This window comes from Salvelinus sp. IW2-2015, linkage group LG26, assembly GCF_002910315.2.
Source record: "Salvelinus sp. IW2-2015 linkage group LG26, ASM291031v2, whole genome shotgun sequence".
In the NCBI taxonomy this organism is placed as follows: Eukaryota; Metazoa; Chordata; class Actinopteri; order Salmoniformes; family Salmonidae; genus Salvelinus; species Salvelinus sp. IW2-2015.
Genome location: NC_036866.1, coordinates 20,146,728 through 20,163,488, shown reverse-complemented (window position 1 = coordinate 20,163,488; position 16,761 = coordinate 20,146,728). Strand labels below are relative to the sequence as shown.

Here is a 16,761-nt window from a genome sequence, read left to right as displayed (position 1 = left end):
TCCACTGGGCCCAACAGGAGATACTACCAATATATGACTAGAAACAAAACAGACAATAATAGCCTACTGTTAATATTAACACAATTGTAAATTTCAGGGATTGGGGTGAAGGAAATTGTGATTAGTGCATCTGGCACAGGTTGTGTTTAAGCTGTGCTCAGATGTAGGCTAGTCAGCTGGCCCGAGGCTGATTCTACAGACAGATTTGCCATTTAACTCTGAGCAAGGATGAAATTATCCACCCTGAAAGTCTGCCTGACAGACCAAACTTCCTCAGGGCAGGGAAAATAAGGCCTCATCTATGACCTCATCACAAGGAAACTACCCTGTGCTATAGATCACCACGGGAACCACTACTCTGCACCTCACAGCAACACACTAGAATAGCAGATACCAGTTAGTGATCAAAATCCCATGACTGCTTTGCTCCACCACTTATGGACACATCTAATTGCAGCTTTGATTGAATGAGGCCTGGGAAGGAAACAGGAGCACTTTCCCCTAAACAGAATGAGCAGTACACATGACTGAACATGGCTGTTACTTTAAGGGCCACTACTGGGGGAGATAATGCATGACGGAAGTGGCGTGAAGACAAAACAGCAGCATGATCAGAGAAAGAGTGGTCTGTGTTCCCCAGTGGAGTGTAGCTGGCTGGGTGCCAAAGTCCCCAGGGCGTCCTGGGGGCCTCTGGTAATTATGGTCCTACAGAGCTAACCCTTCATTCACTAGGCCAGAACACAGACGCTCCAGCCTCCACCCCATACGGGGCTGGATAGGACTGGGAAACAGGCACACACACACACAATGTACTATAATCAACAATGCACCCCACACACAAACCTTTGTGATCAGCAGTGCACTCATGCATGTCTACATGATTAAAGCCATCTGATGAGTATAACGTGCTTAACTAGAATGATAATTGCGTGGTTGGAGTAAATCCCTGCCAATAAATAATGCTGTTATTGCCTATAGCAAATCGCAGGGATGGAGAAATTGCACAAGGTATGAAAAAGAGATTTATTTAATGACAAAATAAAACAAAAGACTATTAAGAGATGGGGACCAGCAACAGTACTATGTATCCACAGAGATGTTTGGCATTGCTACGCCCACTCACAAACAGAATTTAGACAAAGACAGACAAACGACGAGAGAAAACTAACTTACAAAATAAAATACATTGAAGTTTTCGAAAGAACGACAATTGATCTACAAACACTGAAGATTAGCCACAAGGGTACAGCCTTTTTCATTCATTAAAAGTCATTACAAAAATGATAACAATCTCCATTTAATAATAACGATATTATAACTGTAGAAACTGTCCTCATTCCTGGGGTGTATTCATTAAATCTTTCAACGGAAAAACATTTACCGTTTAAGAACCAAACAGAACGAAACTGAGGGACCTACCTGAATTTGTCCAATAGAAACTCTTGTTTTAGTTGTAAAACGCTTTGCAACAGACAAAACGTTTTGCAACAGAATTGGCGTAATGAATACACCCCTTGTCAGATATTCAGTGGTTTAGGCTGAAACCGTTGGACTCCAGAGAGACCAAACTAGCTTTTCAGCCAATGTCCGTGCACACAGTACTAGGACCTTCTCATCCAAGGAGGGGAAAAAAGGACAACATAACTAAAAATCAAAAACATTAATAGTTAAATTTCACTTCGACTCAACTGAAATGCAATATATAAAAAATAAAAACATTTGCCATTGTTTTTGATGCCTCACCCTCCCTCAAATTGAGTCCACCCACTCAGTCTCTCACCATCTGTAACCCTTCTGCCAGCTTCCCTCTGCAAAGATGGATCACAAACTGAACCCCCACCTGTTGAAGTGTTCACTCCATAGGTGTGCTCTGGGTTGAAGGGCATTGGTGGATTATTCTCAGAAAAACTTACCTTTAATTATTGAACAAATATTGTATTGAAGCCTAAAATGTAATCCCAGGGATAGAGTTCCATTGTTTGCATCAAGCTCTTACCAGTCTGTGAAAGTTCTAAACCACAATTTACAATGGCAACAGGTTCCTTGGGACAACACTTACACCCTGCTCCTCTCCAAACCCAGGTTTCCTGTAGTGTGGAGTGTGTGTATATGTGTCTGTATGTGTGTGTGTGTTAGTAGTGGCTGTCCACCTGACAGTCCTCAGCACATGGATATGGTGACGTTGATGCCCAGGTTTCCATTCTCAGCGAACAGCTGCGCGATGGAGGTATCAAACACCAGGCAGTCGCTGTTCATAATGGCCGTGGCAATGCCCTCGTGGATGGAACGGGGCGTGGCCTCCCAGGTGAGCCGTCGCCGGTGCCCGTTGAGCTCCAGGCGGTAGGCAAAGTTCTCTGCCTGCTTCCGCGTGCCGATTAGCTGCACAATGGCAAAGAACTGCTGGTGGCCGTCGTACTTCTCCTGCTTCTCCAGGACCAGCATGAAGTGGAAACCAAAGCAGGACTGCATCATGACCCAGTCCACTGCCCCAGGCAGGTTAATGTCTGTAGCCAGGAACACGATGTCCTCGCCCTGCAGCGTGGTGATGGATTTGTGCTGGTGCATGAGGTGGGGCATTACCGCGTCCAACGAGCCCTGCCACTTACAGGAGGCCCCTGGGCAGGGGCAGGAGTACGGCCGGAACTCACACAGCTCCTCGTGATCCGCCTTGTCTGTGTGGGGCAGCGTTACCTCGCATCCCGACGACGCATACTTGCAGGGGAACAGCACAGAGTTGGCCACCTTCTCCATGGCCAGGTTCCGGATGGAGCCCAGCGGGCCCCGGCAGGTGGGGCAGCAAGTGAGCTTGGGCCGGCAGTTGCTGCAGACCAGGTGGCCGCTCTGGCACTGCAGGATGGGGGGCAGCACATAGTCGAAGCAGACAGGGCACTCAAACAGGCTGGCCAGGTCGCTGTTAGAGGCTGTAGTGCCGGACAGGGTGGGGATGCGCTGGGAGGGGGCGCACTTGGAGGTTCCTGTTGGCAGCGCTGTGGCGGTCTGGCGACTCATTTCTGTTGAGAAACACAGGGGTTAAAGAGACACACTGGGCGAATAACTGAACTAGACATTTGGTGAGAACACCGTAAAATAGGTGAGTAGTGGGAGAATGTGAAGACAAATGTAACAGTCTCCATGAGAGGCTTGACCAGGTCATGTTGGCAATATGGTATAAAAACAGAGAAGGGCCCATAAAGTACATAAGGCATATAGATCACATGGACTATGATGAATGAATACCAGACTAACAAAGTCATGGAGATCGCTGTAACGGAGGCAGACGGAGACATGCGCTAGATTTCATCTTCTCCATGCCGAGACCCCTGCCATGTAAATTAACAAAGAGCTAGGCCTCAGGGCCTCTAAGGAGATGTGTTCTCACTGATAGCAATGTTCCTCTCCCAGCACAGCTGCAGTACAGCGGGCCTGGTTGGGGCCTCAGGGCAGGCAGCCCTCTACACTGATGAGCATCTCCCCTCCCTCTCTCCGAGGGTCAGCCTGGAGGCTCTGTGATACACCCATCTGTCCATTTGCTCTGATAAAGTCTGGCCAGCACAGGGCAAGCAGACAGCTTGGAGGGGCTATTTTGGGTTTGGGAGAGCGACACAGATTTTAATGGTAAAAACAATTACGGTTCCAGACGGCAAAGTGGACTGGGATGGCTGAGAGCAAAGCAGAGGGCTAGCTTGCTTCCTGTCAGCTGTTCCCATGGTAACAGGCTGCAGTTGAGGCCTTTGTGGATGGGACGGCCCACCGAGGGGAACGGGAGGGAGGGATGGATTTTCCCTGGGCCGCCTGGCAGGAGCTGGGTGTGACCCACCCCTGGCCCTGCTGCTACTGCTGTTGCTTTATATAACCCAAAGCCGTAGCACATTGTACAGCTCAGAGACTGGGAGGCAGGCAGGAAGACAGCCATGATGGGGGCACTGTGGTCCAGCCAAAATGGAGGTAGTTCACTGATACTGTAGGAAGCACAGAAAGGGAGACTGGAGGAGAGCAAGAGAGGGGCAGACTGGGCAGCAGGGCTGTGCGTGTAGGTGTCATTGAGCCTGCCTGTAAACACATCTGCTCTGATAAAGCTCTACCTATTTATAGGCCTCCTAGCGAGCAGCTTCAGACACAAGCAACAACTGTGGACTAAATTAGCACAGAACAACAAGGCGAAGATGAGCGTATCTAAAAAAATAAAGTAAAAATACAGTAAAAAAAATAAAGAGCTTGACGTATAGGAGCTAAGAACGCATCTTGTTCAGGTGGCAGAGCTGCACTTGGTGGCTGTAGTCTGGTCCTTGCTATCTGGGATTGTTGTCACATCCCTGCCCCATTAAGTTTACCTTTAAAATGGTTACGGTAAGGGTTTGGGCAGGGCTCTACAGTTTCTCTCACATATGTGCCTAAATATTTTTAGTGCGACCTGTAATTTTTATTTAGGAGCACCAGTGCGCCCCCCAAAAAAGATAATGATAATTGTTGCAATGATTACATCACTGTACCGCAGCCCCATGGAGAATACGCTGAGCGCAGATTCAAGACCGTCATGCATGCACCATTACTACAAAGAAAATAGCTTGTTACCTGAAATATTTTTCATTGTGCTCCTAATTTTTTTTGTGCTCCTTGTAAAAAAAGGTCAGCGTAAAGCCCTGGGTTAGAGTTAGGGTTAATAAAGGGAATACTGGACACAGAGACATACAAATGCTATCCACAAGTTCATCTGACTCTGGGGAATTAGATAAAAGGCCTCATTGCCAAAATCCTGAAGTATTCCTTTAAGGTTAGGGACGTCCCAAGGATCCCAGAGTCTGTCTAACCCTGGGCTGTTCATGTCTGTGTGAGGTACAATATATATGTGGGCGTGAGCGAGCCCCTTAGCAGGAAGTCTGCAGTGACGGCAACAGAGTGTTTGTGTGTGTGTTGCTTCTGCAGCCTGCATGTGGGCAGTGGTGTGCTCCAGTGCAGCAGGGAGGGAGATGCAGACAGCTCTTTAGTTTTGTTTGTCAACTGGAGGCATTGGCTCCTGACCATCTAGTTTTTATTTTGGTGAGTGTTAGTTCTCAAAGATGATCTTACTGAAATAAATAAATAATATGGTTTTAGTCATTAAAATTTACACAGAAACATTTTTACTCCCCCTTTTTTACATTGGTGGCCACGATTTAGCAGTGGTATGCTGCTGCTAAATGCATATAGGGGAAATAGTTGTCAACCATATTTGTATTGCTTATTTATTTTCATGTGTTTACAGTGGGGGGGGGGGGGGGGTCAGATGTGAGAAATGGTGTGCCAATCCGATAAGAGGGACGTACAGACAGTATGCAGAGTTTAGGTTATGTTAGGAGTCGACTCAATTCAATTAAAATGTGTGGCTTTATTGGCATGAGAAACGTGTTTACATTAGAGGTCGGCATGGCCGATTAATTAGGGCCGATTTCAAGACTGCGTGGCTGGCTGACCACCTGTTACGCGAGCGCAGCAAGGAGCCAAGGTAAGTTGCTAGCTAGCATTTAACGTATCTTATAAAAAAAAGAAATCTTCACATAATCACATGGTTGATGATATTACTAGTTTAAGTAGCTTGTCCTGCGTTGCAAATAATCAATGCAGTGCCTGTTAATTTATCACCGAATCACAGCCTACGTCGCCAAACGGGTGATGATTTAACAAGCGCATTTGCGAAAAAAGCACTGTCGTTGCACCAATGTACCTAACCATAAACATCAACGCCTTTCTTAAAATCAATACACATGGTATATATTTTTAAACCTGCATATTTAGTTAAAAGAAATTCATGTTAGCAGGCAATATTAACTCGGGAAATTGTGTCACTTCTCTTGCGTTCTGTGCAAACAGTCAGGGTATATGCAGCAGTTTGGGCCACCTGTAACAGCAATATTTAGACTTATGGATGCCACCCGGAACAGTTCCGTATTTCACTGAAAGAATAACCGTTTTGTTTTCGAAATAATAGTTTCCGGATTTTACCATATTAATGACCTACGGCTCGTATTTCTGTGCGTTTATTATAATTAAGTCTATGATTTGATAGAGCAGTCTGAGCAGTGGTAGACAGCAGCAGGCTAGTAAGCACTAATTCAAACAGCACTTTCCTGCATTTACCAGCAGCTCTTCACAATGCTTGAAGCACAGCACTGTTTATGACTTCAAGACTATCAACTCCCGAGATTAGGCTGGCAATCCTATAGCGCCTATAAGAACATCCAATAGTCAAAGGTATATGAGATACAAATGGTATAGAGAGAAATAGTTCTATAATAACTACAACCAAAAATTTCTTAACTGGGAATATTGAAGACATGTTAAAAGGAACCACCAGCTTTCATATGTTCTCATGTTCTGAGCAAGGCAAATAAACGTTAGCTTTTTTACTTTCTTCTCCAACACTGTTTTTGCATTATTTAAACCAAACATGTTTCATTATTTATTTGAGACTAAAATGAATTCATTTATTATATTAAGTTAAAATAAAAGTGTTCATTCAGTATTGTTGTAATTGTCATTATTACACATACACGTGTATATATAGTTTTTTAATTTTTTATAGTACGATTAATCGGTACCGGCTTTTTTTTGGGTCCTCCAATAAATCGTTATCGGTGTTGAAAAATCATAATCGGTCGACCTCTAGTTTACATTGCCAAAGCAATTCCCTCAATGTGTGTTGAGAAACTGTGGGGGAAATGGCACACGAGAAGGAGTGGCTCAAAATGTCCCTCCACATGGAGAGGAGTTGATTACTAAACCAGCTCAAGGTGGTAGCTCACTGGGCCTTCATTAGATGACCTCTACATTGTGGACCCCAGGAAGAGTAGCTGCTGCTTCACAACACCTAATGGGGATCCCAATAAAATACCAATCCCCCAAACACCTCCTGTTTTCCCAACCAAGCCACTTTCCCTGCGTTAACCCAAAAACACAGCTCTCTCATACAGATCTCACTCACACGGACACACACGAGAAAGAAAATGTTGCTTGCCTTCGTCCATAAGATTCCCAAATAAGGCTTTCTTCTTCTCTTGAAATGTGAGGACCTCTGAAAGGGGAGAGAGAAAATAGAGGTTAACTAGTGGAGTAAAAACAAGACAAGAAATATAGTCAAACGCAGCTGAGGTCTCCATAGAAACACACCAATCAGCATCACTGAAGACTCAGTTCTGTGAAGGCCCATAAGCCCACCTTCTGTTCTCTGCTGGGCAACCACTCAGTGCTGGTCATGGTCAACAGTTCTAGCTATAGTATACACTGAAGGTGGACATGTGTTGGGGACTGGGACCTGCTCAAACTTCAGCCAATACAAATGCAGCGTTAACCAGTGAGCTGTGGAAAGAAGACGTCATGGCTACGGCAGTTCTCTCTGAGACAAGTGCTAATACTGAGCGCTCTTGGCCCATCACATATTCTGCTGAAACACCACAGCTTCCATCATGCAATGGGTTAACAACACTAATGCAAAGTATATTACTACATGAAGCATCGATTTCCCCCTTCAGTCTTTTCCCTCAGAACTTCCTTTAAATATTTAAGAATGTTCCATCTGAAATTCAGAGGCTTTTACGTTTTACGCTGTCCACTAGCATTTAGGCCGGCTATCACATCACAACAACTAGGGCTAGACCTTGCTAAATATCCTCACTACCTGACACGAACATAGAAATTACTTTACAAAATCGGTCAACTGATTGACAAGGATGCAAACTGGTAAGTGCCCACAAAGTGACAAAACAAATGTTCATGGAAACACGTGAAAAACCTGTGTAAAGTGTTTTTTTTTTTTACACATTTGATTAAAATCGCAATACTCCTAATTTTCTAAACCACAATAACGAGAGAAAAGTGTCCTAGTAGGGGGAGTTGGGGTCTTTGGTCTGGGTTGAAGGTTGATCATGAAATGTCTCCCCAGACAGGAATGCATAGCGCACTACGTAGAATTGCCGAATTCCACAAGTCTACAACTATGCTTAAACCACACAGGGAATAGTTGCCCTTTAAAATCAATTGCACACCAGCAAGATACCATTGTATTAAGCTAGAGGTGTTTGTGGCGGTTCTTGTAACAGTGTTTCATGTGATGGGAGAGTTTGCAAATCAAATGCTCAGCCGATTGATACAAAACATGATAAAGCTGACATGTACGCCTACTTTGCAGTAAACATTTCATTGGGAAAGCCTTTAGAAATTACTGTTTAGGCATGCTAACTGGCTACACAACAACAGATAGACAGGCAGACAGAAATCAGGAGGTACTTCAGAAAGATACAGGAAATACAATTCACTGATACATTCTATTCATGAATTGAGCAACGAGTGCAGTAACTACTTTTATAATAAGTTCAACACATTTAACTGTGTGCTCAGTCCAGAGCCTCAGCCACTGAGTGATGAGACAACCCCCCCGATTCACATGGATGCCGAAAAGCGACATGTTCGCATCCCTGGATCGAGGTCCTGATTGTGGTCTTCTGTAGCTCAGTTGGCAGACTTGGTAGAGAATGGTGCTTGCAACGGCAGGATAGTGGGTTCGATTCCCATATGTCAAATGTTTGCACGCATGACTAAGCCGCTTTGGGTAAAAGCATCTGTCAAATGGCATATATTATTATTGACCCAAATCTCTGCACCGAACTCATGTCAGATTTGTAGTTTTAACATCTGGCTACCCCGGTCTAACCCATTTGTTGAATCATGTTGTGTAAAAAACGTGTATTCTCATCACTACCCTGTTAAAATATGACTTATTGAAGATGACAGCCGGTAAGGAGCACCAGAAACTAGCAGATGCAGGCTAAACCCAAAACAAAACACTATCATGTGCATCAGCAGCCTCCTCCATGTAGGCATCTGGCTTTGAGTTTGTGTGGACTAGAAGAGTCGGGCGAGTCTCCTCCTGCCCTGCCTCTTTACTGTAAACTCCTGCTGCTGTTTACTACCAAACACACACTGTCTGCCTGTGCCCTCCACACACACAACCACTTTAAAGCAGTCCAATAAAGTGACGTAACAGCCAACGTCTGAACACAGAGAGGGAGACAGAATGAGAGAGTTGGCAACCATGAGTGTCGAAAAAACAAAACCATTTCTTCTCAACACAAACATGCCATTATTTGTTCTCCACTCATGTCGTCTCTCTCACGAGCCTGCACACACACACACAATCAATTAGAATCTGCAGTGCCTTGCAGAAAACAAAGCCAAATGTCAGGACAGAAGTGAACACCTGTAGGTATTTATGACGCCACAGTTGCACCCCAGGTATAGGAGGAGCATGGGAAAGGGCAAACATTCCATTCCAACAGACATTTTTCCCACTGAAAATTAGCAGGGGAGCATTTATGAGCCACAGAGCGCAAATAGGACTTCTTACCTTTGGGGTTGTTGGCTGTTCTAGTGGCTATGCATGTGAAGAGCTTGAGCACCCCCTTCCATGAGTTCATAGGCTGCACATTAGCTCTGCCCGACATAGGGAGAGAGTGAGGGAACTCTTCATTGCGGTTTTTCCATAGAAACAAAACAGCCCATAACAGAGGGCCGCTCCTTTCCGGCCCCCCCACCCCCTCCTTTGGGTCTCTGCCTAAACACCCATCTGAAAACACAGATGTACTACTTCTATCAGAGCCTGAGAGTCCAGGGACAGACACCTTGGAGGGATGGAAGCCTCATACAGAGCCAGATAGAGAACACACAAAAAGACACTCTGATCCAGGCTCTTCTTTCACCACCACAGCAGAGAGAGCAGAAGGCTAGAATCCAAAAACCCTCTTTAAAGTACAGCCCAGGAAAAGGCCAAGAAAGGGTGGAGGACCCGGAGGGGGGGGGGGGCGAACAGAGACCAAAAAACACGTTGCTGTAATTCAGGAATGTTACACAAGTATATCAAGCTCCCAGAGCCTAGCAGGCAGCTTGGGCAGCAGTCAGCTTTGGCAGCAGGCAGGCAGCCCAACCAGGGAGAGGGGGAAAGAAAGGGAGAACGTTGAAGAGGAAGCTAAGGAAACACTGGCAGTGTTTTTCTCCTTCTGAAAGCGTAGTCGAGCCCTGGTGTAAGTACACTCCCTGCATCCTCTGGTTGATCCAGTCAGTCAAGAAGGCAGCTGCTCCAGGCAGAGAGAGGGAACTCCCAGGCAGGCAGCAGGGTGAAAGAGATCGACAGTCCTGGCTGAGCACAACAGAGCAGTCCCTCTAGAGGGCTCTACACAGTCTATGCAACGGATCTGACAGAGGGTCGCTGCTGCTCCCTGTAGGCTAAGGAGTCCAATAGACTGGAGAGAGTATGCTCACATTCTCCCTCACTCACTCTCTCTCTCTCTCTCTCTCTTGAGGTGTGGGGCCCCTTCTCCTGGGCTCAGCCCTTCTCAGATTACAGTCTGCCTGCTCTGGCAGCTCCACCTCCAGCATGGCTGACACCTTCCTTCCTGCCTCTCTGCTCCCTTCCTCTGACCACGTGGACTAGACAAAAGAGACTGGAGAGGGTAAGAGTCTGAAAACACAAGTACTGCTAAATACACTCTGACCTCCGACCCCATAGCAGCCTCACAGTGGAGGGAACACCCCAAAACACAAAAAAGTCAGAGTATACATAAAATGCAAAGCACATTCAGAGTGGATATCAAAACCATTCCATACATACCCTCTTAACAGACACCCCACCATAACATACATTTCCACTACTTGTGTACTRTAAATGGTAACTGCTGTATCCAATCAAATCCAAAATAGACTTCCCATGAGGCATGGCCTATCTGTAAGAGCAAAGTGAAAGTAAAACATCCAATAAAATTATAATTGTTAGCACCATGGCCAAAGTTTTAGCAGCCCACAAAGTCCCGGTAAAAAACAAATATCACTAGTCACCATTTGACAGGCTTATGGCTGTATTTGTTTATTATCAGGCCTTTTGTCTCTCAATATTTCAGACCACCCAACTTATACCATGTCACAAAATGTTTCAGCAACAGGTATGATGGCATGACCTTACAGAATGCTAGAACAGCAACGATCTTTCATCCATTCTATACAGACCTCATTACCAACCTAACGATACTAGCTAATAAACTGACAATAGACTAGACAGAAGATCCATTCACTGCCCTTTCCTCTCCTTCCTGATTAACATTTGAAGGCTATTACACAGACAGAGGTATTCCTACTAAAAGCAGCTGGATATTCTTTGGCATCCTGCAACAGACTGGTGAACAAAAGGTTACTCAGGCAGGCACCAGACAGAGCATATAAAACAGTAGCAGCAGCATGCAAAAGGGTAGCTCTTATGGTTGCTCTTAAAGTATAATGCCTTAAAGCCACAGCTACAGTAATTTAGATATAGCCTACATCTTGATTTGGTAAGAACATGAATAAAAAAACCTTTGTCAAGCGTATTGTTAGAAGAGGGCAGGGGGGACTGAATTCCCATGAATGACAAGTGTCAACATTTACATCAAATCTAGACAGACACCTGCAAAGGGACAGAATGCATAGAACTCAACCAGCAGGATGCAAAACAGGTTCCCCGGTGGAAATGTACCATCGGTCTACCACAAAGAACACAACTCTGCAACAATAAAGACAGACAGACGTAACACTTTGGCTGATAAAGGAATAAAGTCTGATCAGAAGAGGGGCCTACTTTCACTCTTAAATTAATCCATGGAAACACCTTCCATGAAGGCTAAACAGTTGCAGTGACAACCCATTCCTCCACCTCATAACACAAGCACATACAATCATCCTACCATTCCAAAGAAAGACCAATACTCTCCTCAAAATGGAAATAAAACAAATAAAACAGGGGTATACTACAAAGCAGGATCAATGAGTTAGCCTGCTAACTTTGACAAACCAACCATAACTAACATTTATTTTCTGCTTCATTAAGTTAAACGCAGATGTATTTTTGGTTGTTGAGTCAATTGGACCATGCCCATTTCAAGAATACCTCAATCAAATGCCGACCGTATTATCTCCCAAGAGAATTCTCTTCGGTTAATGTCACAGCCGTGTATATCCCCCTTCAAGCCGATACCACGACTGCCCTCAAGGAACTTCACTGGACAATGCAAACTGGAAACCATATATCCTGAGGCTGCATTTATTGTAGCTGGGGATTTTAACAAAGCAAATTTGAGGAAAAGACTACCTAAATTCTATCAGCATATTGACTGTAGCACGCGTGCTGTAAAAACACAGCCATTGTTACTCCAACTTCCGGGATACATACAAGGCCCTCCCCTGCCCTCCTTTCGGCAAATCTGATCACGACTCCATTTTGCTCCTCCCTTCCTATAGGCAGAAACTCAAACAGGGAGTACCCGTGCTAAGGATTATTCAAATCTGGTCTGGCCAATCAGAATCCTCGCTTCAAGATTGATCACACGGAATGGGATATGTTCCGGGTAGCTTCAGAGAATAATATTGATGTATATACACACACCGAGACGGTTACGGAGTTTATTAAGAAGTGTATAGGAGATGTTGTACCCACTGTGACTATTAAAACCTACCCTAACCCAAGACTGCAAAGGTAACTGAACTAAATGACTATCACCCTGTAGCATTCACTTCTGTCATCATGAAATGCTTTGAGAGACTAGTCAAGGATCATATCACCTCCACCCTAGACCCACTTCAATTTACTTACCGCCCCAATAGGTCCACAGACGATGCAATCGCCATCACACTGCCCTATCCCATTTGGACAAGAGGCATACCTATATAAGAATGCTGTTCATTGACTATAGCTCAGCATTCAACACCATAGTACCCTCCAAGCTCAAGGCCCTGGGTCTGAACCCAGCCCTGTGTAATTGGGTTCTGGACTTCCTGGCTGGCCGCCCTCAGGTGGTGACGGTAGGTAACAACACCTCAATTTTACTGATCCTCAACACTGGGGCCCCACAAAGATGAGTGCTCAGCCCCCTCCTGTACTCTCTGTTCACCCATGACTGCGTGGCCATGCACCCCTCCAACTCAATCATTGAGGTTTGCAGACGACACAACAGTAGTAGGCTTGATTACCAACACCGACAAGACAGCCTACAGGGAGGTGGTGAGGGCTCGGAGTGTGGTGCCAGGAAAATAACTTCTCACTCAACGTCAATAAAACAAAGGAGATGATCGTGGACTTCAGGAAACAGCAGAGGGAGCACCCCCCTATCCACATCAACAGGAGAAGGTGGAAAGCTTCAAGTTCCTCAGTGTACATATCACTGACAAACTGAAATGGTCCACCCACACAGACAGCGTGGTGAAGACAGCACCTCTTCAACCTCAGGAGGCTGAAGAAATTTGTCTTGTTACCTAAACCCCTCAAAGTTTTACAGATGCACAATTGAGAGCATCCTGTCGGGCTGCATCACCGCTTGGTACGGCAACTGCACCACCCACAACCGCAGGGCTCTCCAAAGGGTGGTGCAGTCTGCCAAACGCATCACCGGGGGCAAACTACCGGCCCTCCAGGACACCTACAGCACCCGATGTCACAGGAAGGCCAAAAAGATCATCAAGGACAACAACCACCCGAGTCACTGCACAGAGAGGCTGCTGCCTACATAGACTTGAAATCATTGGCCACTTCTATAAATGGAACACTAGTCACTTTTAATAATGTCACTTTATTGGGTTTCCATATCTTGCATTACTCATCTCATATGCATGTACTATATTCTATACTATTCTACTGTATCCTAGCCTATGCCGCTCTGACATTGCTCGTCCATATATTTATATATTCTTAATTCCCTTCCTTTACTTAGATTTATGTGCATTAGGTATGTGAAATTGTTAGATATTACTTGTTAGATATTGCTACACTGTCGGAACTAGAAGCACAAGCATTTCGCTACACCCGCAATAACATATGCTAAACACGTGTATGTGACCAATAAAATTTGATTTGGCCAAACAGTTTCAGGTTGGAGAAATTCACAACAGATAGCGTAGCCCTTGCCTAGCTCTCACATTTCAACAGCAAAAAAAGCATGCTTTGTGACACCCCCTTCACAAAAATATAACAGTAGTTTTATTATATACACACACACAAGTTTACTCATAGTGAGTTTACTCCAAGAGACAGAGGATTTAGTCACTTAACATCCTGGTAGACAAGAGCAGCCTGGGCAGAGCATCCAAATCGGCCTGAACAGAACAGCATTATCAGCAGTAGCTGATGTGTTGCCATGGAGAAGGTATGTTGAGGGTTAGAATCTGAAGGCAGAAACACCCATCTTCAAACATCCATATACAGCCGTGCTCCTCTGCAAAACACACACGCCCAGTATCATGTTCAATCTATGCTGCAGGAGAGGGATACTGATTAAGATGGAGAGAACTAAAGAGGCAGAGAGCTAGTCAAGTGACTAGTCATGCTTTGTAAAGGATAAGAATGACCTCACTGCATGAGTGTCACCAAACTGGAATTACCGCAGCTAGAGACACAGGGCTGTCACTATCTGGGGTTTACCATGTTCGATTCACTATGTATGTGCTGTTGCCAGCAAGTCAGGGAGTGACAAAGGACAGGCTACTAGTCATGAACCAGGCAGTCGGCAATTACATTTGATTAAAACCCAGGCCAGCCCTAACACACCAATATTGGAAGTCTGATTAATTGTTTCTGTGCAACCCCACCAACAGAGCTCTGAAATGGTAGTCCTAAAAATAAGGTTATGCTTAGGGGAAGTAAATCACACAAACATAAAAGATCATGGTATTCTTAAGTAGCTGTTAATGGACCTGAGATGGATGCAGTGCACAGTTACGTCCAGTCATGGCGAATCAGTAAAACAACTTGCAGAATTGTGCTAACTAATCACAACATAGATACAAGAGCTAGCAGCTCGATTTGCAAATAGCTCATTAGGGAGACCATTTTCCTTTCAAGTAAATTGACATGTATAACTCGATAAAGTAGCCCGTTACATTCTTCATTTTAGATTAAAAGCAGCAGCCATTTAAGGCGCAAACCTGCAAATTGCTTTGTTTTGCGAGTGATAGCTACTAAACTGAGCTTTCCAGCAAGACGTGGGAGTGTTACAGAAAGTATTTAAGCAGCTGCTGTTGCACCTCGTTTGTGATATCTTAAGAGTCTTAATTTGATTATTTTTACATGCATTTCAATTGTAAGATGTTCTCCAATATCGGGTATTAGACTGGGCAAATATTTTAAGAAAATAGCTCTATATGAAATCATGCGGAATATAGTCTAAGTATAACTGCATTAAATAATGTTGGAACTACAAAACATTGTCTTACTACTATGAGTTGAAGATTTGTAAATTGAGAAACATGGGATAAGGAATATAACATTTACAGAAATTATACTACACCTACCACATCTGATTGCCATTAGCTCAGCTCGTCTACAATCCGACTGGAACGCGCCCATTCATGTTAGAGTTTTTCTGACAATACCATCGCCAACAGACATTTAAAAACAGTCCATTAGCAAACACGTGGAAGGTTGCAAGGTATATTCAACTAACTAGCTATGGAGGCCCAGATTCTGTAAGCAAAATGTTGGGACGATGTCATCCCCATTGCAAACGCTAGTTAGCGTACAACGTAAACAAATCAATTAAGCATATTTTTATCGTTATAGTAGTTAGCAGAAAAATAGATCGCAATACCTCAATTCTCACTTGCTGCGAAAATTACCTAATTAAGGTTAGCTGACAAATTCAACAAATTACATGAGTTGACAGACAATTTTGGTATGGCATGGTCATGATGGGAGTCAACTAACGTTAACGTTAGTTGTTTAATAACGTTAGTGGCTCGAGCGCGGCCTATCCGAATGTAGCCAAAGCTTGTTTTTTTATTATTATGTTTTTGCCAAGGCTAGGTAGTAGTCAGCTAGCTAACAATAGCTAAAAAGCTGGCTAACGTTAGGTCGGAGAGTTAGTTACTGTAGCGATGTACAACAAGGCCTCCTCTGTGGTGAACGAAATTATCACATAACCAGCCACATACAGTGGCTATCTACACAGTAATGTTAGCTAGTTTACCAGCTATATTATCCGGCCAACGACGTCGAGTAATTTAGCTAACCAAGTTAGCTGAACTTGCTATCTAAATTATTCTAACTACTTCAGCCTAGCAGTGGCGTTAGCAGCGGTGTTATTTTTCGAGTACAACCCGGTAAAACATCCGTACTCATTTACACCCCTTACCTTGGTGTAAATATCCTTTTAATATTGTAGCTTGCTAGCCACCGCGACGTAATCCACAGGGGATCCCGCTCCAATTGTACCGTCCTTCGCTCGTTAGCTATAGTGTTTTCCACATTCGGCTGTCCTCGAGAGACGAGACGCCTGTAGTCCTAGTACTCACCGGTCTCGGGCCCGCGCACAGTTGTTGAAATAGTTTCTCACGAGAGCGGCGCACAAGGGCATGAATGCGCTACTGGTTGAATGCGCCAATAGTTGTACAAGGCGTCATGACAAAATCTCTACAGTATCCTAACAGTAGCAGCTAATATACCGGGAGTATTCTGCTCTATTTGTGGGCTTAATCTACCACACTCTGCATTTACTTGGGCTACTAAACCACGTAGTATTCTGTAATGGAACCACAGTAATTAAAAATGAAGGTAGAAATAAAATAAAAATGGCAGTAGGCCTATGATGTATGTGTAGGTCCATGTGATACACTGTAATTAACGCATTGAAGCTTTTCTATACCATTTCCTAAAATATGTGTTATTTTTCTTGCTGTCTACTTAAAAGTTTGTGAATAATTCATAATCAAGGGACCTGTCCA

General features: G+C 44.4%; 1 protein-coding gene across 2 annotated transcripts; it reads right to left on the bottom strand.

Annotated features, from left to right (window-relative positions):
• Window positions 1–1,009: 1,009 nt before the first annotated feature.
• siah1 (siah E3 ubiquitin protein ligase 1) lies at window positions 1,010–16,609 on the bottom strand. Of its 2 annotated transcripts, none has more exons than XM_023971675.3 (3): window positions 16,173–16,609; window positions 6,992–7,048; window positions 1,010–3,011 (listed from the first exon to the last, which is right to left on the bottom strand). In XM_023971675.3, the coding sequence occupies exons 2-3, from the start codon at window positions 6,999–7,001 to the stop codon at window positions 2,161–2,163; spliced, it is 861 nt and encodes a 286-aa protein (XP_023827443.1). In that variant the 5' UTR covers window positions 7,002–7,048; window positions 16,173–16,609; the 3' UTR covers window positions 1,010–2,160. The 2 variants fall into 2 exon arrangements, with proteins under 2 accessions (XP_023827443.1, XP_023827442.1); XM_023971674.3 differs by lacking the exon at window positions 16,173–16,609 and adding an exon at window positions 9,377–10,293.
• Window positions 16,610–16,761: the final 152 nt, after the last annotated feature.

What these genes read in the sequence shown, in the direction of transcription:
- siah1 (XM_023971674.3), bottom strand. Translation starts at nt 9,473, where the DNA reads ATGTCGGGCAGAGCTAATGTGCAGCCTATGAACTCATGGAAGGGGGTG. An exon ending in AACAGCCAACAACCCCAAAG is followed by an intron (nt 7,049 to 9,376) that starts GTAAGAAGTCCT and finishes CTCCCCTTTCAG; the next exon opens with AGGTCCTCACATTTCAAGAG. An exon ending in TGGGAATCTTATGGACGAAG is followed by an intron (nt 3,012 to 6,991) that starts GCAAGCAACATT and finishes GTTTCTCAACAG; the next exon opens with AAATGAGTCGCCAGACCGCC.